Below are 23,980 nucleotides of genomic sequence, written 5' to 3'. Positions count from 1 at the left end.
GCATTTTCCGGATCCAACGGAAACTCTTTGACGTCTTACCTTCTCGGGATGCTTAGACGGTCTTTCTGGAAGACCTCTCACAGTTGAAGTTGCCTCGCAGTTTCTACAGAAACAAGAATACCAAAAAAGTACCACGGCAAAAACGTGGTTCGGAATTCGTGCTGCTCTTCCACTGATTACTTAGTATCAAAACCGTATGTATACGCACCTGCGAACACCGGAAGACAGATTTTTGGATTCCGATTTAGAACCGTTGAGACGTGGAACAGAAAATGAATTCATGATGGGATCAGACCTGAAATAGAAGAACTAATTAGCAGAATACTGAAAGTTTGTCTACAAGTGTTTCAAAAGTAATTTGAATTCATTCATGGTCAAGGTTTTTGTTTTTTCTCTAAGTATTAATTAGACGTCTTCAAGAGAGTTATAATATGTTGACATGAGATCATCGATTATTTTTAGTTATTTTCGAAGTGGTTAAAATTCTGCGATAACACTTTAAATGAAAAAAGGGTAATGATATAAAGATAAACGCCCTAAGCGTTTCAACGGGTAGGTCGATTTCAGTTCGAAGCGCGATCATTAATGTTCTGTACTGGCAGTTTACCTTGGTATCGAAGTGGCCTGATCCATCCGTGGTTCGTTTACCGAAATCTGCGACGAATTTTTCGTCACATTTAACAGGAGTTTGGAGTGGAATTCCGACGATCGATAGGAGCATTCGGACCTAGTTGGTTTGGAAAGATTCGCACTTTTCAAGGGCGGCATGTACCGCTGCCTTTCTTGCAGACTGACCCACCAGTCATGGCTGACGTTACTATTCATTTTCCTTCGAAATGGCCGTCGAGTTTTTTTCAAGGCAAGTAGAGAGAGAGATAAAGACATGTAAAAGAAAATTCAAGCACTTGGACACCATGTCTTTCATCACGGAAAAAAACGCCCAACTTTGGTGTGAATTCGCACCTCAATTCGTAGATACTGATAAATTCCCATAGGCAAAAAGTTGAGAGTACAAATTTACACCCAAGTTGATGGTTTTTTCCATGAGGGTTTATGCAGTGATTTAGGAAACTGCATTCTGTTATGAACTAATACGGTTTTACTCGGAGTAAAAACTTTGTTGCGAGATGAAAAATAATCGTTGATAAAAAGTAGAGAGAGTAAGTTAAAAAGTACACGTCTTTGGCGCTCGATCGTTGATGGCCATTCTGGATCGTGGACGGACAACTATCGTCATAGTGTGTCACAGCCAAGACATTTTCTTCGCTCGTTTTCAACCTGAAATGCATGAAATACATCGTTGAGTGACGATTTTCGAGCTACAATTCATCACAGTTATAGAATTTAATCGAATCAGAATACAACACACGATCACTATTCCAAAATAAATTTGCGGGCAGAAGAATTATTTCTTTCCATAGAATAATCAATTCATCATACTTTATTCATTGAAGTTTAATGGCAAAATCAGAAATAAATTTATACTCACTGACGCTTGTTCGTATTGAGGCGATGATTATAAGCTACGGATGCTAAGAAATCGGCGCTCATTACGCGCTTCCGTTGATCCAGTTTGTGGTTGCTGCACAACAGAAATCCACATTCTTTACCATCATCAGTGTACAAAACTGCTGCAAATAAAATACTAAAACTTACGTGCATTTCAGACAATCGCACCTTATTCTGCCATTTTTTAAGTTTTCCCGATGCCCTTCGATTCGTCGAGCCTTTCGTCTTAATATCATTGAATAAGTATCGCGGTGGCAACGGCTGTAAAATGTGTAAGAAAATTTTCACCCTATAATTCCTTGTTTAGTATAAAATGGATAGACAACGAATATTTTTGATAGAAAATATTTATGCAGTTACATTATTTTTCCCATATGCGTGCTAAGAAATCGCACTGTTGCCTTGGCAAATTTAGGGAAAAAATCTGGCGAAAAAAACCTTCTGAACATCACAGCTATACCATTCGACTCTGTCATTTCGTACCAAATCATTTTTAGTTTTTTCTGACTACGGTTAATTTACGATTCCATTGACATTACTCGATGTTCAGATCACTAATATTCATCCAATTGTCATCTGCTCGAAAAAACAAACGGTGAAAAACCAGAACTCGTTTACGGGGATCAATTTCAGATCGGTTCTTTCATATTACAGGAATCACAATTGCATCGCCTCACGAGACTGTAAAATTTGTTTACTGTTACGCAAAAAACTTCAATAAGCCCGATAAATCTATATACTTTTAGTTTTCTACTCGATCTTCATAATTTTCTCCTGATTGTTCTGATCGAATGTGCAAATAAATGTTCGAAATATGAACTTCGCGATATTGCGCCTGATCAACTGCAATCCGTGTGGCACAGATTACCAACAGTTATCGCCAGCATTGGACAAGCCCATCTATCGGTAATTCAACGTACTATGCAGCAGCTCTTTAAGCACGATTTCCTAGTTCTCTGGCGGAGTGAATGAATTTTTCTGCCCGCAAAGATGTGGTTAGAAACCGATTGATTTTGCCGATTCAAACGAGGAATAAAAAAATAAAATCAACATGGCAGTGTCATTTTGTGGTAAAAGAATAATCCTCACACGATCCAGCCTTGTTAAAACCCCAAGGAGGAACGGATACATCGTACTGTAAGTAATAAGTAATCGGTGCGTCCCAATTTCTAGGTTACAGTTTCGTCATTGAATGCAATCGCCCCGATTATCACTCGTGGCTCGATGTTTAATTATTGAAAACTTCTTGTCTCGCCAGAAAATGTCTCGATTTCCTATTTTTTCACCTGGTTCCGACAACTCGTCGTATATCAACATTTATAGAAACGTTTCTCACCGCACAAACCGCCTGCCGAGTCTTTCCAGTCGGCAGCGCTTCACGCACATCAGTTTTCCACGTCTAATCATTTTTATTTTCTCCACGAAAGGATCACTCGTTATCTTATTATGTACCATTTTTCTAAACTTCATTCAAACGCCGTATCATCCGATTTACATTTCCATTCGCCCGGATGATTAACAAAGGCAAGCATTTCAAGTTGTCTTATTTCAAACGATTCGTATTTGCTTGTTCTACAAAAGATAAGACTCGGCTCTCTTCCATATAACTTTGATTAAGACAAATTTTTATACCTCTTGATGTGAAAACTATAATGATAATTTATCTGAAATACCGATCGATTAAGCTTGATCTAAAACTGTTGATAACAAGCTCTTGAATACAAAAGAAGACTTGCAAAGCTATCCGAGAGTAGAAAACGGTGATTCTTAATCCAAATATTACATTGATTTATACTTGCTTATTACCGTAACTCAGAATAAATGAAATTTAGGTGCATGGAAAATGTAGTGTTAAATAGTTGCTTCTGAGTTTCTATTTGGCACTGTAAAAAAATTTGAAAACCATTTCAGATGGTCCAAAACAACTCATCCAACATTGTAATCACACGCTTATTTTGAAAAATTGAACAAATGAATCGTATCTAAATCGTGAGAGATTAATCCTTCCAACCTTTCCTGATTATATTACTGACATTACTTACTTAATGTTTTTTTCCACTTAATCATTCTGTGTTCTAAATTTCAACCAGAGTACCAGAAATCGGCGAAGATCTACAAGAAAAAAATCCGCTGCTCAAAGATGATGGATTTCCAGAATTCAATCGGCTTACAATTGAGAAGTGCGTTGCTGCGATCGGAAAACAGTCTGTGGAATTCGAACAAGGAGTCAGGCACATTGGAGAGACTGTTGAAAGTAAATAAAATAATTTTTCGCCATAATTCTCTAAACCTAGTGAGATATTTTGACATTATATTTTTACTACTAATGTTTTTGAAAATTGTTTCTATAGAAATGGAGTCTCCCGACCTATTTAAAGACATGTTGAATCCCATCGATGAATTGGGCACTCCGTTAGAAACGACATGGGGTTTAGCCAAGACACTCTACCTCGGAAATAAAAGCCTCATGCCGACTAAATGTTACAAGAATATCCACAATAGAGCTAAAGGAGCCAGAGCGTCCAAGTATATCATCAAGCCGATATATCAGGCGTGTAAAAAGGCCAAGGAAGATGGGAGTTTAAAAATGACGGAGGAGCAGCAAAGACTTGTTTCCAAATTTGTATTGGAGGGAAAATTGAATGGCCTTGAAGTCCCTCCTTCTGATAAAGACAGCTACGAACTCGCAGTATATAGAATGCGCGAAAAACAGACTGAATTTCGGGATAAATTAGAGGTGTTTGATGAAAATTGTATAACAAATCTAATTTAGAACTAGAAATAAGGGAAATTTGTGCTGGATACATTAGATACAGCATTGCAACACTTTATCAGTCTTCAGATCTGAATGATGGAATGATATCGTTAACTTTTGGCAAAACTAACCTTATAATCTGTTTTACAGGTTTCAACAAAGCAATTCAAGCACATACTAAGCGATCCTAATGTAGTCAAAGACTTTCCTCGGGAGTTTCTGAAAAGTATCGCTGTAGATTCTTCGCAACCAGAGAAAGGCCCTTGGAAAATAACTTTGGAGCCTCATATCATGAACACGTTTTTAGGTAACAAAGATCTATTGTATAATAATTTTGCATCTGTGACGTGAAATACAAGCAATATCTGGTACAACAATTCAAGTGGTTGCATACAAATAGTTGTCTGGATGAATCATTGAATTGCATATCTGGACTTTCAATTATTCAATTCAATTGGGGTTTGTTTTATTTAAAAGTATGTAGATCGAGCTTCATGTACATATTTTTTTCATTAAAATCAATTAGAAGAAAGCCTTGTTATAACATTGACAATAACATCATCATTTCACTTGGTAATATTATTTGCCACATCTAAAATATCTCAGAAACGGCATACCTGATTTTCTTCAAATTTTTTAGCAGTATTCTTGAATAATTTATCGTTTTTGCTATGATCTGAATTTTTTTCATGAAAAATAGCAACCCTTTGATGATAAAATTCGATTTTTGGTCTAAAATTGACTTTTTCATTTGATTAACATAATAACATGATGGTCAAAGAAATAAATTTAGAATCATGACACAGTTGATAACCTACCCAAAAATACTATTTCCAAATTTGAATTAAATTGACTTGGCCGTTTTTCAGATAACGTGAATATCGTAAAACATGTCATGGGGCGAAATCGTTAACATTATAACCAATAGAAAACCTTCTTATTGATTGATACTGATTGATAAATGGCTTAAATGAATCGTAATCTGCATATGTTTAAACAAAAGAGATCCCAATCAAATGGAACAATTGTTTGTCTAGCTATAAATTCCAAAAATTGACCCGATTTTTCAGACATTCTCTAGTGTATACCCTCTGAAGCAAACCAGGAAACATCAGCAATGTGAATGAATAATTATTACAGAATACTGTCCCGATCGTAATCTCAGATGGAAAGTTTGGGTTGCCGACCGCGAGCGTTCGGTGCCCTGGGAAGACCGGCACGTGTCGACAAGCGTGACTCTGGAATATCTGAGAGACGCGCGTGCTAGAAAAGCAAAATACCTTGGATATAAGTCCTACACTCACATGAGCATGGAAACGAAAATGGCTGGAAGTGTAGAGAATATTTACAGCGTTTTCGATTCGCTGTTGGAAATAGGTGAATACCAGCTTGAATTTGGAAAGTGATATGCATCGAAAGCTGATGATCGATACTTGACGATTTCAAACTTGTATGTTTCAGCGTGGCCTGCGCAGCTGCAGGAATTGGACAGCTTGAAATCATTTGCGTATGACAGAGGTTTTGACGGCAATCTTCAGCTGTGGGATCTTCCGTATTGGAGCAGAAAACAACAAACGACTTTACACGGGTGAATAGAGATGATTGAATATTGTTTATTCTTGATGACATAACGATTGAAGGGAGAAAAAAAAAATTAGGTGACGTTTATGTTCTAAAACAGCATCAACGAAGTCCAGTTGAAGGAATACTTTCCTCTGCCGCAAGTGCTGTCCGGTCTTTTTAAACTGTTGGAAAGATTATTTGACATAAAGTTCATTGAGCGAAAAACTGCAGACGTTTGGCATCAGGACGTTCGACTGATCGACATTGTAGAAGGAAATGAAATCGAGCCCATCGCTAGTTTCTATCTGGATCCGTACGCCAGAGAGGACGAAAAATTTCGGATAGAGGAAAGCTCGGGATGGATGGTGACTATTCGGAACAGGAGCGCCATTACTCAAACAAATCCTCTCGCGGCTCTCATATTCAATTTCCAACCGCCTCGCCAGGACAAACCCTCTTTACTAACGTTCAAGGACCTCGAGGTCCTCTTTGCCAAGGTGAGAAATAGTTTAAAAAATCATTCAATTGTACTTTCAACATCATTAATTGATTTCAGAAAATTTAACATGGTGTATTGCGTTTCTAGTTCGGTCACGCAATGCAGCATTTATTAACCAAAACGAATCACTCCGAGGTTGCCGGCTTCTCATACGTCGAATGGGACGCTGTGGGAATCAGCAGCAACTTCATTTTGAATTGGTAAAGAGTATTCGATTCTGTTCTGCATTTTTAACTCACAGGTGGTACTTTTTAAAAAGTCTTCACTTCCGAATGCGTGAAAAACAAGATTGAATCGGATAAATGCCGATCATCGTTGACAAAGCTTGACCATGTCACAAAATTTTTCTCGTCTTTTTTACCAGGCTGTACGAATATTCGACCTTGAAAGACATCGGAACACATTACGAGACTGGAGAATCATTGCCAAAAGAGATGATCGAGGGATTGGCAAATATCAGATCTCACATGGCAGGCTACACACTTTGCAAGAAGCTTTACCTGTCTAGGCTCGACTTGGAGCTGCATTTGAATGCGTAAGCAGTTCTCAGCACCTGACTACTTCTCTTCAAGGATGCCCAATTATTATTGTTTATCGAACTCGCAAATTAACTCGACAAATAATATTTTTCCAGGGATATATTCTGGCTGGATCTTGTGAAAAAACTTTGGAAGAAACACTTCGCATTTGCCTTGGACAAAAGGGACGGTCATGTCTGTTCGTTCGAGGATATATTCAGCGACGAGTGGGGAGCTGCATATTACAGGTGAGAATGTTCATCAATAGAATCGGTTCTGTGAGCAAGGCGCAATCTTATTCACCGTATTTGGCTATTGTTTGATCTGAAATTGCCTGAAACGCTGTAATAAAATTGTGATTTTTGCTTCGTCAGTCATTTGTGGGCGCAAATGGTGGCTGCTGACGCGTACAGCGCTTTTCAAGAGGTCGCGCCTGGCGACGAACAACAACAGGCTGAAATTGGGAAGCGGTTTAAGGACACGTTTCTGTCGAGCGGTGGAGCATGCCATCCGAGCGAAGTTTTCAGACGTTTTAGAGGCAGGGATCCGAGCCCCAATGCGCTGATAAAGAATCTTGGATTAAAGTCGCAGGCTAAAATTCAGTAAGATTTCAAAAAGCACATGTTGGTTCTTGAACGTAATGATTGTTTGTGCGATTTACGTACACGAATTATTGTCCGGCGTATAGCTGGGGATGACATCGAGAGACAGTGTGAATAGATATCTCTTTTCTAGATAGATTATAGGTAATTCTACTGCGCATGATCTCTGCTCACTTTGAGGAACATCACTTGATTATGAATGAACAATTGCCAAAACTGATAAGAGAGCGAGACAGGGATAATCTGTGTGAATAAATCGTTGTCCTCCAACCGATGATTCAGTTATTTATGCACTGTTTAATCGCTTCTTGGTAACTGTAAACCAGTCTCGCTGGTCATCTCGCTGACTCTGAATTTTTATCAAGTATTTTCCAATCGTTTCCAATGCTGCAGGGCGAAAAGTGTTAATATTCGATGAAACTTCACTGCCGTTTTGGAGTATCCTAGAAATTTTCGAACGTTGTATCATTTCCCTCAAATTTTGGTGAATATTAAATTGAAATGAAATGTTTTCACCGCAAATTAGTTATCTTTAAAGCTCTCAAAGATAATTTATACAATCCGATTGCACGGTCTCTTATCATTTGGCCTTAATTGTTTACCCGGCCGTGTTATCGTCAAGTTTACCGTTGAATGACCCCCAGGTAAGAAACATAGGCGAGTTACTATCAATTGTAGAAATATTATGTATAATGTCTTTATAGTGTATTTAACATATGATTCATTCAAGTATATATAGTATTATATATACATATATAAGTGAAAATTAATTACATTTATACAAAAAAATCCTTTACGATATATATAGAATATTATTTGAATCGTGCTACGTAAATGACGCAAAATCACCAATTTATAAAAATTGAATTAAAGAGTAGGTTCCAATCTAATAAAGTGAACACTGTACCATTCAGGACGTTGGAATTTTTTTTTTAACTTATATTTAAACGAGAAATTTTTTTTCATACAAATTATACAACTAAGTACACTGAATTCGGTATAGATACATAACTTCTGAACCGTTTGATTCCATCTTCTTTTTAATATAAGAAATCTTTTTTCCGTCATTGTTCTTCTCGTCGACCTGGCAACACGTCTATATTACAATTACACCTCAAGTCCAATATTCGTTATATTGCTGTAAAATACAGTTGCTTCTATACATAAAAAATGCACACACCTGTTTCGAGTCAAAGCTTTTCGAGCGATCCTTTGATGATAGATGTTAATTCCGTGTTTTATGGCATTTTATGATAAATTTCATCGGTGAAAATATTCGTTTAGAGTATGATGAACGTATAATCTTTGCGAATATACGCTTAAATGGTGTCAGTTTATTGAAACTGTTGGCGACAATCAAACCATCGTGTTACGCATACGACCGAGACTTTCTATTTCCGATTCTAAAATGTCTCCTTTCTGTAACGGAAAAACAATGACTTATTTCATCGGAATTTGAGAAAAAAAAAATAAATAATAAAAATAGAGCTCATTTAACACTTTTTAGATTCTTTGCATTACATGTAAATAACGGTGGTACCAACCTTCAGATACTCCGGTGGATTGCGTGCAAATCCAACACCGCCAGGGGTTCCGGTTAGAATTACATCACCGGGTAGAAGCGTTACAAATCTGAACAAAAGAATAATGCATTGCTTAAAGGAGATTCAAGTTTACAATGAGAAAATAAACGTATGAACGCAATGTTAAGAGCTTATCTTTACAATCTATCTATTTTTAATTTTCTCTATTCTTCTTTTTCAGGTAAATTAATAACTCCATAGACTTGGCGATATTCTGAATAAGTTCAGTCAATAGAAATGATTCTGACATGATCGTTTTCGTTTTATTTTTCGCTGAGAACGTTTAAGGAAACTCACTGAGAAAGATAGGCGACAATATCGTGGGGCTTGAAAATGAGCTCGCTGGTATTTCCATCCTGCTTAAGCTGACCGTTGACCCACGTTTTGACAGACAGATTGTTTATGTCACATATTGCCTCTTTCGTAACAACGGCAGGTCCCAAAGGACAGAAATTGTCCATGGCCTTGCCGAGGAGAAATTGGCCCCCGTTTCGAGTTCCTTTTTGCCAGTCACGGGCGGATAAGTCCTGAGCGATTGTGTAGCCGAATATGTACTCCTCGGCCTCGTGGTTGTTCAGCGCCTTGCCCTTCTTTCCAATCACTATCGCCAGCTCCACTTCCCAATCTACTTTCTATGAGACGTTAACGTGTGTTAACTAAAATTAAAAGTTGGGAAAGAAGGGGAAAAAAAATCGTTTGAAAAATGCTCAAGCAATGTTATTTTCGCGTTAATGAAAGGGAACAGTAACAAATAAAACAACATTTGTACTTTGTAATAAAAACAAATCTGAGCAATTTCGAATAACACAAGCTATTAACGAAATATCGACGATTTGAGAAAACATTACGTACTTAAAATGTTACAAATTATTGGACTTCGGTGGTTTTGGTACGAATCTAATGTTTCAAGCTCGTTTTGATTATTGTCTGGATCTTTGCAAGTTGTTTGAAAAATCATTTGAGGAATCTTGCATTATTGTATAGTTGCAAGGTTCAAAAACAGCATAATCGGGTCAAAACATGCAGCGTTTAATCGTTTCAAACGTTTCAAATATAGAATCTCATCTCAAATTGTTGATTGATATCTTGACTTGTGTTATTAGAATTACTTTAGAACCATTTCTATTACATAAAGGGGATGTTCTTTCATTCGTGTTTCCTATCAATGGTGCTAATAACATCCCTGGCGAGTTTTTAAACGGTCTTTGCTCTTTTCCTGAATCTTTGATTCCGACGTTAGAATCCTTCATCCTCAAATAAATCTGGAATTACTGGAAAAACTTACTTGAAATATCTAAAAGTTTCGATCTCTCTAAACTCCTAAACAAGTTTTCTTATTCTTTCAGAAACTTCTTCGAAGGTTCAAAGCGTTCAATCATTGATAATATACAATGATAAATTACAGAATATGTTATCAATCGGTACAATAAATGTCATAACACACATCGCTGCAATCACTTACATCGGATATGCTGGGCAAAACGACGTCATCGTTTGGTCCTACGATATTGCTGGGAAACTTGCTGAACATGACAGGACTTTTTGGGGATTCTACTCCTTGTTCCTTGCAGTGTCCACTGTAGTTTAGGCCGACGCAGGCTAGTTTGTCCATCCGGGTAACTGGGGGAAGGAAATTTACGTCGGATTCTGGCACTATGCTTCTGCCCTCAACTACTATCCTGAAAAGGCGATAGGAAGGATCATGTAAAGGGACATTAACCTTATCAGATATTCATTTAAAGGATCTTGAAGTACAGAGAATTTATGAAAAAAAGAAATTATAATATTATTATGCAAAAAAATTGGACAATCCGTATGATTTAGGCATTAAAGAGATTGGTTGATCGCAGGGATCATAGAGCGAAATCAAATGAATCTACTAGATTTTCAACAACTCCCAAGTGATTCAAAATGAAATATTAAAATCTAAGCTTTTTTTTTGTACTTATAGTATTTTCTGATTTAGTATTTCTAAATAGTTCTTTATCGCTTGGAAATATTATAATTTAGCAAATACTCGACGTACAAAAGTGAATAGAAGGTACCAATTTTTGGCCAATCTACTTCATCAAAGAAAACAAAATAGAAAAAGAACAACTTGCATTCTTAATGGTTGAAAGCATTAAATTAGCCATAACAAGATGAACAGGAACGGACATCCTATGCCTGTTTGAAAAGTGTGTTGTAATTTTCATGCTCGTTCTGAAATATTTACCCAACTCGTAATGTTTCTAATGTTCTCTTTACACGTTACGAGCTGTGTATTATTAAACTTTCCCTCTGGATAGGCGACCAGTACATGATAATATATTCTGCCGAATAATTTTTGTTGCATCTTTAAACTACAGCCTCAGGCAGTGCACAACAATAGTTGCATCGACACGATGATACACTGACTGCATGATATACTGCTTGGCTACAATTAATTTCCAGCTTATAAAATTTTGAGAAGCAATGGCAAATGTGGAAAGAAATCGATTCTGACCAATCAAAAACTGGATATAATTATTTTTTTCGATTCATTCGCGTATTTCTTTAAATCAAAAAAGAAATATCGATCTCCTGAAAGAGTGTCTAAGAAAATTATTCTTATTTTTTATATACGTCAGGTAGCTTCTTTTTTTTTTTTAATCACGATGATTATCGTTACGTAATTGAATTAAAGAAAAAAAAGGTTGTTCAGATATAGCATATCTTACAAGTTATTACCTATTACGTATACGAAATCAAGTACATGATACTATATTACGTAACGTTGCAGTTATACTAACAACTCCTACATGTAATATATTGCCTTGAAACTGGCGCTTTATCTAAATTCGTTGTGATATCGTTAGGACCCCTGATGAGAACCAGACGAGGCGTGAAGAATTTCAGATCTATATGAGGCATTCCATGTCAGATTAACCAATGATTTTTGCTCACCATTTTTCATTTGCCTTAAGGTTTTTTTTTACGATTCTCCGATCTCAAAAAGCATTTCTGAATTTTTTCAAACTTTTTCCCATAACCGTTAATTTGTTATGATTATTGAAAACCATCTAAAAATTGGCTTTTTTTAAAAATCTCAAAAATAATATTTTTCATTAGAATCGTTGAAAAAACACTGAAGCAAAACAAAAATGATCAAGAAAAATCATTGGTCGAGTTGACATGGAATGCCCCATATGTATAGGTACGGGTTTCTGCTCCTCTCATCACTCATACACAATTTTCTTTTTCAGAGCATTGAGTTGCTTTTCTTGCTTTATGAAAAAGAAACGACATTTTTTTTATTTTCAATCCGAAATAAAAACACGTGTTAGGTATCTTCAATGATTAATTATTTTTTTTTTATTGGCCATTGCACATGTACTCCAATTGAATTTGAACAGTGGAAAACCCAAATGGATTTATAATTTCAAAGTACCCGTGATTTTGTGCTGTGAAATGTTCATTTTGCTCATAAAACCTTTGTCGATAGTAATTATCTTTAATAACAATATGTTGAACAAATTCCGACAGAAAAATCTCCTCTAATCCAAAATCGACCGATAAGAAAATATTATCTCTGATTCTGCACTGTAGCATAACTTTTTAATCATCATACCGGAAGAATATCTGAGAATTACTGTAGCACGATTAAAATTGAATGCTGATTGTGGGTGGAAAAAACTTTTTGTTCGGTAAGATAATCATTTTCAAGGTAAATATACGCGGCACATTTCAGGAATTAACAGACAAATTTTCAGCACACGTCGTCACAACAAGCTCGTTTGTTAGTTATCGTTTGGTATTCAACCTTGCTCTGTCGTCACGTGAGCAGGTGCTTTCATACACGTATATTGTATTCAAGCTACACACTCATCAGACGATTTTATACGTGTCATACATTTCAACAGTGAAATGTTTCTTTTTGTTTATGTGAGATGAAAAATATTTATTCAAAACACACGGGTACACATCATCACTTGCTGTGCAGTCAAGCAGATACTGACCAACCTTTTCACAGTGTCCATTAAACTCTCCTTCCTATAATGGAATATCGAAATATTGTAATAAGTATTTTGGAGGCAAAATATCAGTGTAAAATAATATAATAATCTGGGTCACCAGCCAGTCGATTTACCACGGAATGCCCTGTATATTCTCCCCTACTTTCGGCCCATTGATTAACGGTCAAATTTCACCCTGCCTAAGGCATTACCATAGACTGTTGTTCACCTCATTTAAAACTAAAATGTGCAGATACGGGAATGTTTGGGTATTTTTAGATGCGTTTTCTCCCGTTTTTTGTTTTGTTCAAGGCGAAGAAAAATCGGCAGTGGGATAAAATAACGAGTCTTTTTCCTCTAATGTTAGCTCGCAACTTACCGCCGAACGTTCTCGTACTTAAATGGTACTGATCGTACGCGCCCTTGACAGAAAATTTCGATAATACTGTAAGAGTAAAATACCCTGATTTTAATTTTTGTCGGGAACTAATTTTGCATCATTACGGCTCTTCGCGAGACATGTTTCCATATCAGTAATTTCCTTGAAGTTGATTGAAAGACTTACTGGATTGCTGAATTAACTTACCAGATAAGCATTTTACGATCAAGTTCTCATTAGCAATTCTTTGTTATACCCGAGTTAGAAAAGTTGCGCGAGCCTCAGAAATACTTCGGATTAATGGGAATTTAGTAATAACGGCGAAAAAAACTCTAAAACGTAGGGAATCTACGCATTAATTGCTTAAATTTATACTTCAAATCGATCATTTGCCGAAATCTTGGTAGAATCAAAAAAGCTTTCCTTAGTCAATAAATCACACGTGATTATATATATTTTTTTGTTAGAACAAGGTCTAAACTCTCATTATTGCCGAACTAACGATTTTCCAGAAGTACAGAATTTTTAGTTCAAGTATAACACGTGTCTCATTCCATACAACTTGTCAGAACATCTCCTAAATCCAGTTTCTTCGCAGAGTTTTCGAAAATAATCGTTTAGTAAGTATTGACAATTGGATTACTTTCATTTTAATACAAAAAAATCAGACCTGGTTCCAGCAGAGGAAAAAAATTTCCCCTAATCCGAAACAGCAATTGTTCTAATTTTCTCAACAGCACGTAATGCCCAAAAATTACCAATTCACGAATGATTTTGAAATCTCAGAATGGAAATGGAATATTCTCCAATGAATTTTCGGTTCCTCGACACTGTCGTGGTTCTTAACCCGGCAGATTACGTATTCCTTAAAATTTCCAATCGTACAGTCAGAATTATCCTGACTTTTGGCTAACGAGTTATTAGTGAAGTATAAAACCCTGCGGGCCCGATCTTTCGACTTCCGTAAGTGGGTAACGTAAACATCCATACCATCCAATTACGCCTGACCTTACATTCCTATTACGAGGAGTTTGAAGTAATGAAAAACTGTTTTAAAACAATTTCTAGGAATTTTAAACGATTCCAAACTGATTTCGAATTATTTTAAACGGTTTTAAACTCATTCCAAGGCGTTTCAAACGATGCAGTAGTAATTTCTAGCGATTTTAAACGGTTTCCAAATAATGACGAATTGTTTCAAACTATTTCTAAGGAGTTTTAACCAATGTCAAACTATTTTAAACGGTTTTAAACTAATTACAAGGAGTTTCAAATGATTTTCAATTGATTGTAGACGATTTTAAACGATTTCAAAACGATTAAGTATCGTTTCAAACTATTTCTAAGGAGTTTTAAACGAATTCGCAGTGGTCTCAAAATAATTACAAGCGATGTCTCAGTCATTTCAAAGAAATACCAGCGATTTCCAACGAACATGTAGCCCCTCGTCTTGCGCAAGTCTGAGCAGGGATCCGTATCTACTCGTCGGTGAATAAACAGGCTCTCGACTGGACTATCTCGACTGAGAAAGAAATAAATATTCTGCACCGCGATTAACGAACGTTATATAATTGACTGCATTTTTACCTCTTGACATTTTTTAGGAGGTCATCGCCGCCTTCCAAGAACTTTCTCAGATTGTTGGGGATCCTCGAATCGACAGCCGATATGTCTGTGATATCGCCGCCCGGCTGCAGTTGTACCCCAAGGTGCTGGGGGCCCCCGTTTTTATTCACAAACTGTACGAACCTGTCGCATTATGAAAAATACATGAATTACAAAACAGACGTATGTACGTGCGTGGTGGATAGAAACGAATAATAACAACAGCTGCGCAGCAACTCGGAGATGCTTAAGGCTCTTAGGCACATAAGTTTCTTTTCAACATTTTCACAGCTGCCCGCGTGTTGCGCAACAATGAACGGAATTGCGTGTGTAGGTCGAGTCGCGTGTACATACCTGCATAACGTATCAGGGCTGTGCATTTTTTTGATTTATGTAAACATACTTTACGAATCTGTGAATAGGAGTGTGCCGCAATCCTTAAAAGGCAACTTTCGTTACGTAATTCTCATTATTACTACTTGTACCGCTGCTTCTTGATAACTTATTATACAACGCTTGTATCTGCGTTTATAAACTATCACAGTTAAATACCGTTCGGGGTTTTTGCATCAAATTATATAATTATGCAGACACATATTTAAACATGCGGTGAAAATAGTCTGCTACTCGATGTTTAAGCATGTTTCGGAATACCTGTGGCTTATTCTTGACAATAAAAACAGAGGCGAAAAATAAGTGCAGACGAACGATGAAAGTTATGAAAAATTTAGAGTATAATTATATTCAGAAAGATCGAATCACCGGGATACAAATTAAGGGAGTCTGTCTTAAAGCAGGTATAAGATCGAATGAAGGGAGTTCTCGAATCATGCATGTAGCTTCGCCAAGAAGTTAGAAATGCGGTTCAAGTATACAATTCAAAAGAAAATTCGCAAGGTTTTGTGACGCACACAATCGCGCATAATTGGATGAGAATAATCGCACAAGGTTCCTAGCACAGGTATTCGGATATAAGAAAAAAGAAGCCGGGAAAACAGAGCGTATTGGAAAAGGCGATAAACAGAGGAGCCGAAGATGCGCGGCGCTTGCGCTCAGCGTGTGACGAATCGAAATACGTTGCTTCGCACTACTTCGCAGCAGGTAGGTAAAGCAGCGTGTAACGTTCGCGTATTCACTCACCTCATTTCGAGCGATCCGGTAGTTGAGAAGCCTCGACTTGCGACTCGCATAAAATGCGTCGCTGCGCTTTTAACAGCCGTTTTATCGGCTCCGGAGGGGCACTTGGTCGATAGACACGCCCTGGCTATCACTCTGATCGATCCTTTGAGTGGCATGATTTCTGAACGGCGTTAATTGCCCCCTTTTTTTTTATTCTATGAGTAAGTAAGTATGTACGTATGTGTATTATTATTGAAACCGTCTAATCGTGTCGTGGAAAAATGTCCGATCTGTAATCGGGCCTCGCGATACGATCGATTCACGCCGTGATAACGCTTCAGATTCCACCGTTCGCGATCTTTTCCGCACTCCACGCTAACCCGCTTTTCGAATTCGGATTCGCTTTTACATTCAGATACGCTCACCGTGCCCGACCAATTCGGACTGAAGACTGAACGCAGCGTGCTGCCGTCGTCGTGCCCTACGCACAACGTGCCGGCCGGTTCCGCCGGCAATTCGTTGCGATTTCTACCTACTTACCTTCACCATTGACTGAAGATAGATAAAGACTACGGTCTTATACACAGGTTTTGCAACTTGGGCGAAATTTCAATAGAAGACAGTTACTCCACTGTTGAAGAAAAATCTAGGTGGCGCTGCGATCGAGGGATACAAAAACATAACCTACATTCTGCGTGTGACGACGTAATGCATTTGTTTATATCTTGGATAATGTAATGTATCCCTCGATCGCAGCGACGCTAGTGGCTTGGCACGTCGAGAGGCCCACGTCGGAACTCACAGCTGCAGGACCTGTGTGTTGGACCGTGACAAAGACTCACAACCCTGGGTTAATTATTGTAACAGTTTTGTGGGCCTGGGGGTATTACCAGTTTCACGCCGTATTGCTGACTTCATGGATAGCGCCATCGAAGGGGTGAAGCGAGAAATTAAAGGGTAATTTATAGTTCGTAGCGGACATAAGCATGTGGCGGAGTACAACTCATACGCAACCCTGGCCGCTTTTCTTTTACGTCAATTTTCTGACACAACATGACGCTAAGTAAGTTCATTGGGGTTTTTCTGTTAGATTAGACCAATGAAATGACTTAGTGTCGTGTTTTGTTGGAAGTGTGACGTCAGTACGGCACTCCACGACGACTTCCAGATGCGTTGACTCCAGATGTTAGGCGCTTAGATTCGATCGCGCAGGCACAGCTAGACGCACGATCAGGAATTAGGGGGTCGGTTATGTAATTTCTCTTTACATTACCCATCATCCAACCATTCTGATTAGTTGGTAAATTTTAATCAATTCATCAGAATGCTTGGATTGTGGGAAATGTGAAATTACAATCAACTCCCTAACTACTGATATGGCTAATATGAATACTATACAATTTATGGACAGTAAACGGGACCATATTTATAAGTCTATGAATGGGACACCCCTCACCACTGGACTTCCCAGACTTGTATGCAGGATCTTATACATCTCACTCCGAATCGATTCGATCACCGATATCGTTGACTGAATATATATATATTCAGTCAACGTTGCATACCTATATCTTTTCTCTTACGACTATGATCTATATCGTGTTCAGTACAGTAATTTATAATAATGAAACGAACAAATACGTAAAAAAAATTTCCGACCCAGCATCGGAAGTGTAAGCGATATAGGTATTCTACTGAATCGGAATTGTATAGAAACGAATATCTCTGTAGATATGGGTGATTGAAATATTTAAATATTAGTAGTTTCTTTCGTAAAAATTATTATACGGAAGTCATGCTATCTCTGTATTGGCTATGCCGTGACAACATAGCTTCTAAAAGTCCTTAATTAACCTCAAACCTAACCCATGCGTCGATTTTTACTTCTATCGAGATTATCATGAGTACAAATTTAATATTATTTAATCTGATGTCGGTAATTCGTTGGCGTCCGGTTAATCCGGGTACTGATAAAAGAATCTAATGTAGAACATGTTCAAAGTACCTAACAAACGAAAGAATTGTGAAATTTTCTGGGATATCACCGTAATAAATGCCACGTATAATGTTTCAGTAAAATGCACAAACGGTTAATATAAAATCTTCACATCTAAATACGACTCTCTACAAATCTGCATTCATATACATAGTGGTATACAAACGAATATCCAGCAATGATATGTTATTAGTTTTAATCCTATGTTTACACTTTGACAAAAGAGAAGGTTGGTCGTTGTTTTCACATTTCCCCTTAGTTTTAAGCTGTTCTTTCGCCTGCAGTAAACAGAGTAGAATGCTCTTATTGGTTGCTTGCTAAGTACGGGAGGTGAAAGGGGGGGAGGAGGGGGGGGGGGGGGGGGGGGGGCTCGCACTCCGAGCGTTTTCGCTGCTGCTACATTCTGTTGCTTGTTGTACGTGAAAAAACAGCTTCACGCATATTTTATTTGGTCGGGAATCGCCAGAAAATTTCAATCGACGCCTGACTCCGCGTGAAACGGCAATTTTCCGACCATCCAACCGCGTTGTGCGTAGCTCGCACGCGTGGTGTTACCGACCGGTTGAGACTTGTTTCCAAGAGCAGCGCAGCTTCAGTCGCATTCGAGCAGCCGTAGTGAAACCACGTGAGCTGCGTTAGTCAACAATTCGAATTGCCATGTACAGTCTACGTGTTCGGGAAATGTCCAAGCAACGTTATTCGATCAGGGTATTTCCATGAAACTCATTGTGATCAGTATCCGAACGGCATGCAGCGTACGGACCATTACAGAACGCAGTTACTGAAACAAAAACAACCGGCGACATCAAAGGTGAGTTTTGTGTTACAAATTTTCAATCTTGCGCGCAACTTCAGCTCTTAGCGATTTCGATTCTCGTCTCGATGCGTCGGGTGTCGTTTGTTATTCTTTGTGTGGATGATTTTCGGTAAGTGCGTAGGTGCATTGTTTGTAATGCTAACTCAGTCCGAGTGTTAATGAAAAAGTGTGAATGGGCCTGGAATCAAGTGTAATTATTACACCGCATTGTCACAACAGTTTTGTGACCAGAAAATGCCCTGATCATTTTCCGTTGTTGTTTTATTTCTAACATTTTGAAACTATGGACCTCGCGGAAGGTGACTTTCGCGTGAGTTTCGTCTCGGATCGCTTCTCTCATGTGGACACATGTTTGTGGAATGAAAATTTGACTGCGTGGTTGATTCTGGCGTTGTTCCTTACGTAATAAAAAACTGTGAGCGATTGTATGTGTTTCCGAATTTTTTTCTGGGGATCGATCGATAGAGGTATCCTCAATTTCGTAATCCTTTACTACATTTAACAAACGTTAATGCATCAACGGCGGTACTAATTCATTTCGAAATTTCGAGTGAACCTAAATCGTAAATTGTTATTACTTTCTCGTAGTCATTATGTTTTGGACAAATATGATGAATTTTGAATGATATTCAAATCGTTATTAAAGTTACATTAAGTACTAAAAAATATTTCTTCATCTTACCTGATTGCAGAAAGAAACTGCAGCAACGTTGATTGGCATTAGCAATGCTAGATTGAAAGGCCTCATCAATAAATCTTGGAAGACACCACTCGGTAGTGGAACTGATGAACAACGCAGGTATAAAACAATTCCAATCATTTCTTACTTGTTTATGTAAATAATCGATAAGATTTTACAAAACTTGTCATAATACATTAGCTACAAACTAAAATTGCACGTGTTTAAACATTGAGTATATGGATTTTGAATTAGATCAAATATTAACAAAATGTTATGGTTTTGTCCTTCGCTTGATTACAGAATTGAACTACTGCAAGAATGCTCGAGGCTTGCGAGCTTCCCCGGTAAGTGACCCTGGTAATCTATGCTGGAGAACAAAATTCAGAAGCTGAGCAGGTCGCAATTTTATGGAAGACCAGAAAACAGGTACACATTTGAAATCGTTCTTGATTATGCCTTTGGACTAATTTCAATTTGAGTAAATTTGTCAGTTGAAATTGATTGCTTTTCAATCCATCGTGATATTTTACAAGAATAACAGTAATTTTCCAATGTCCTGTGTATGGATTTTGAAAAACAAGTTCTAATAAAATGTTGTTATATCTTATCTGTTTACAGAAGCACACTACATTACAACACCATTGACCACATTTAGCGATGATCTGAATGCCGTGACCCAATCAATCGATCTCTGACAACAAACTAAAAATTAAACCACCCGCTATGCAGTGAATAAAACTTAAAGGTACATATTCGATATGATTTTTGATTATCAGATCCCTTTTGATCTTAAACAATTTTAACTACTCATTAATTTTAGATATTTATTCAATATCTGTGCTTCTTTTCTTAGCTCTCTAGTATTAATTTTTGAAGATCATTTATAAATGAATCAGAAACCACTGGAATATCATGAAAGTAGCTCAATATGACAGACAGTCTGAAGTGACATAAAATCTGTTCCAAGTACATGGTGCGAGTAATAATTTATTATATTCTTATTGCAGTGTGAAAAGTGTGTCACCACCATGCAACCTAAGAAGCCACGAGAACTACTACATACACGTATAAAGTGTGGAGCAACCCGGAGAAGGTGAGAAAACTTATTTTAATTATTGTTTGATAATTCAATGCGCTGCATTTAAAACTTAATTCTTGTCATTGCGTGAAATGCAGCAAACAAATGTGGAAGTAGACAACAGTAATAATAGAAAATCCAGTTTGCTGAATTAATTTGAGCTTCCTTTTTCATTTTTTCAGAGTTAAGCAGAGACATCTGAGTAACTTCTCCATTACTTAGCAACGATGGTGAGTTTGCATGTGTTTAGGTTACGGGTATTTCCCTGGGACTCCTCTGTCACGTGGCGTGGCGGTAAAAATTGTTATACAAATCTTCGATTTCTTTACTGCATGGATAGGCTCATTCGCAATCTCAACGGTGCTTGACTTTCAGTCGATTCATTTTTTTTTCTTATCAGAGTTGACCTATTTTGCCACAGTTACTCAAAGTTCGAAATTTTGCACGTTGTTGAAAGTGGAATGAGCATCGCGACAGGTGACCATCACTTACTCGGCATTCGCGAAAACAGATTGTGTTTATGTACAGATTATATAATTACAATGAGGTCGTTTAAGTGGTGGATAAACCTGAGGTTTAAACATGTTCCAACGATTGTTTAATTGATAATGTTTCAAAGTCTGGCAGAACGTAACGTAATCAACTTGCATGATATATCTTGAATCATTTTCAATTTTTTAACGCCCAGCAACTATCCAACAATGCTTAGCTCGCTTAGAAACATGCTGATAAGCATGCAGGATGTTTTAATCCATCGTTTTGCTCCTCACAGGTCATCAATGAAAAAGTAAGTTACAGTGACCACGGCGCAAATGAGGAAGAATGATGTGTGTTGGAAAAAATGGAGAATCGTTTAAGCGAATATAGGTAATCGGGTAGGTAGGTGGCCGTTGTGGGATCCGTCGCATGGTTTGATGTGGATGTGCGTGTGAATCTCTTTTCAACATTTCCGTTGGGTGGTTCCGTTTGGAAATCAGGCGAGGGTAGGAAGGTCGCGATGCGCCGCGATGTTATTAACTTTTGTAATCCACAGCATCAAACGATCACAGTGATTTTCATCCAGAAACATGTGAAAAACTGAATATAAGAGTCTGTCTCCGAACTATTTATTAGTGAGTTTTCAAATTTCAACGAGGTTTAATTTCCCACTTCTTGTCACTTTGCTATCATTTTCCAGTCGTTATTGAATTCAATTATTTAGTCATTGTCTATCATTATTTCATTCAATTGATCTCTGTGATCGTCTGAATGGGCAAAACGCATCTCTGGACCATCTATCGCGTTCCGTGGTACGCTAGATGGGGAGAGATGCTGAGCTCGAAGACTTCGCGTCGAAGAGGACCGCCGACCGTCACGCCACACAATAATGCATGCCTTCCAACCTCCCTCCCGGACTTGACTCGTATCGCGGAAGAACAATTCGCATCGCAATGTGTCGGATTCAAAATGACGCAGATGCGGATTGGTTTTCTGCAGAATTTTGCGACAAGTCCTAGACATTAAGATTTTTTGACGGATTAATCGGCCGCGCCTTTTTGCGCGCAGATTAATCACGGGAATCGGACGCGTCATTTGCGCGACGATTGATAATCAGGGTGGCGACAGACCGGGAAAGCCGGGAATAGTTGGGGAAAAGTCAGAAAATTATGATGGACCATAGCGAAAAACGAGCACTTTTTATAGTTTTTTTTCAATCTTCAGCTATGCTCCGTAAATTCAGTTAAACCAACTTTCGGAAATGGTATCGTTCGATTTCCTATTATTCGTGTGAAACGAAGCAATAATATGTGTTTTTTAGATCCAAATTTATATATTCAAGGTGCACAACTTTTCGAGCTTTTAATCATAAAAACTCCCCAACATTGCCTAGATTTCGTGGGAAAATGTCAGGGAATTCTAAATGTTTTGACGGGAAAAGTCAGGGCAATGACAAAGAATTATGTTTGAACCAAATTGTCGCTATTCTGATTATGCAAATCTATCGATCGCTCCTTTTGCTTGACGATTTCGTCAACGGTATATGATAAAGTAAATCACGCTCGATGTGTTGAGCCTTCATCTTTTCAATCAAATTCGTTACTAACAACTGAGTTTTCAAGTCTGAATTATCCGCGCCTTTTGCGCGTTGACTTGATACTTTTTGGTTCTGAAAGAAACTTACTTATCGTAAGTATTTATAACACATATCTGAGGTGCACAAAAGTATTTTTTTAATGATTGTATTTTTTTTGTTGCAGGGCAAAGAACTATTTTTTTTTTACTAACATACTGCGAAATATTGAGACTTCACTCGAATAAAATATTTATTTAATTAATTCCAGGTAGAAAATTGATTTTAATTCAAACAATTTATAATTCTTTAGATAATAATTAAGTAGTAGAAGACTGTTTTCGCGAACTTCGTCTGTTTCAGCTAATCAAACCTTTTATTTGTTTCAGCTAATGATAACTTTTGTCTGTTTCAGCTAATCAAACCTTTTATCTGTTTCAGCCAATGAAAACTTTTGTCTGTTTCAGCTAATCAAACCTTTGATCTGTTTCAGCTAATGAAAACTTTTGTCTGTCTCAGCTAATCAAATCTTTTATCTGTTTCAGCTAATGAAAACTTTTGTCTGTTTTAGCTGATCAAACCTTTCGTTTTTCCGATGAAAATTCTTTCACCAACATCTGGAGCGATTTTCGGGATTACCAATAAAGCCTTGATAAATGCTACTGAATTGAATCGAGATGTGTAAAATTACTGATGGGAGAAATATCTCACCTCAGGTGGTTTGGCAGGATATCTCTTTTGCGGTGAAATATTTCCCCGATCAGCAATTTTCTATAGCACATTCCAATTCTATTTTTTTAAGGCTTATCAAGGGTCTATTGTCAAATATGAGGCTGGTAGCAGAAATTAATTTCGATTTGGTGACAAGAGTTACGCCGAAATTACTTTAGTTTGTATTTCTGATGCATCCTAAGTATTTCCGACGTAACTTATCCTGTCAACGTTAGCTTAAGTGTCATTAATATTATTGTGAACAAATGATGCGATTGGTTTAATTGTCGTGTATGCAGAAGCACTTGCACGATAATTACCAATGAAAATTTTGCATTCAATTTTTTTCTCAATCATTCTTCCAACAAAACATCATTTCTTTATATATTTGCAATTTATTTCGGTACGATCATTACAATGACCGTTGACTGAAGATACCTTCAGTTTAAAGAAGTTTAAAAAATCCCGTACAAGAAATATGTGTACGCCGAAATTGTACACCGGAAAAATAAATTTCAATCAAATACATGAACGTGTATC

At 37.5% G+C, this 23,980-nt stretch overlaps 2 protein-coding genes across 3 annotated transcripts; one reads left to right on the top strand and one right to left on the bottom strand.

Moving 5' to 3' along the window:
• The first annotated feature begins 2,452 nt into the window (after positions 1–2,452).
• On the top strand, positions 2,453–8,903 carry LOC124409786 (probable cytosolic oligopeptidase A). Its single transcript, XM_046887621.1, has 11 exons — positions 2,453–2,646; positions 3,600–3,763; positions 3,861–4,246; positions 4,415–4,571; positions 5,405–5,641; positions 5,726–5,852; positions 5,946–6,324; positions 6,414–6,526; positions 6,691–6,861; positions 6,961–7,092; positions 7,219–8,903. Exons 1-11 carry the CDS (start codon positions 2,561–2,563, stop codon positions 7,448–7,450), a joined length of 2,184 nt encoding a protein of 727 aa, XP_046743577.1. The 5' UTR covers positions 2,453–2,560; the 3' UTR covers positions 7,451–8,903.
• On the bottom strand, positions 8,698–16,544 carry LOC124409787 (fumarylacetoacetate hydrolase domain-containing protein 2A). 2 transcript variants are annotated; one of them, XM_046887622.1, is made up of 7 exons: positions 16,128–16,544; positions 14,970–15,131; positions 13,011–13,040; positions 10,492–10,708; positions 9,327–9,661; positions 8,991–9,078; positions 8,698–8,865 (listed from the first exon to the last, which is right to left on the bottom strand). In XM_046887622.1, the coding sequence occupies exons 1-7, from the start codon at positions 16,280–16,282 to the stop codon at positions 8,803–8,805; spliced, it is 1,050 nt and encodes a 349-aa protein (XP_046743578.1). In that variant the 5' UTR covers positions 16,283–16,544; the 3' UTR covers positions 8,698–8,802. The 2 variants fall into 2 exon arrangements, with proteins under 2 accessions (XP_046743578.1, XP_046743579.1); XM_046887623.1 differs by lacking the exon at positions 13,011–13,040.
• Between the last annotated feature and the right edge of the window lie 7,436 nt (positions 16,545–23,980).

Source organism: Diprion similis, chromosome 8, assembly GCF_021155765.1.
Source record: "Diprion similis isolate iyDipSimi1 chromosome 8, iyDipSimi1.1, whole genome shotgun sequence".
In the NCBI taxonomy this organism is placed as follows: Eukaryota; Metazoa; Arthropoda; class Insecta; order Hymenoptera; family Diprionidae; genus Diprion; species Diprion similis.
The sequence above is the reverse complement of the archived record's forward strand: the minus strand, read 5'-3'. Positions and strand labels throughout refer to the sequence as shown.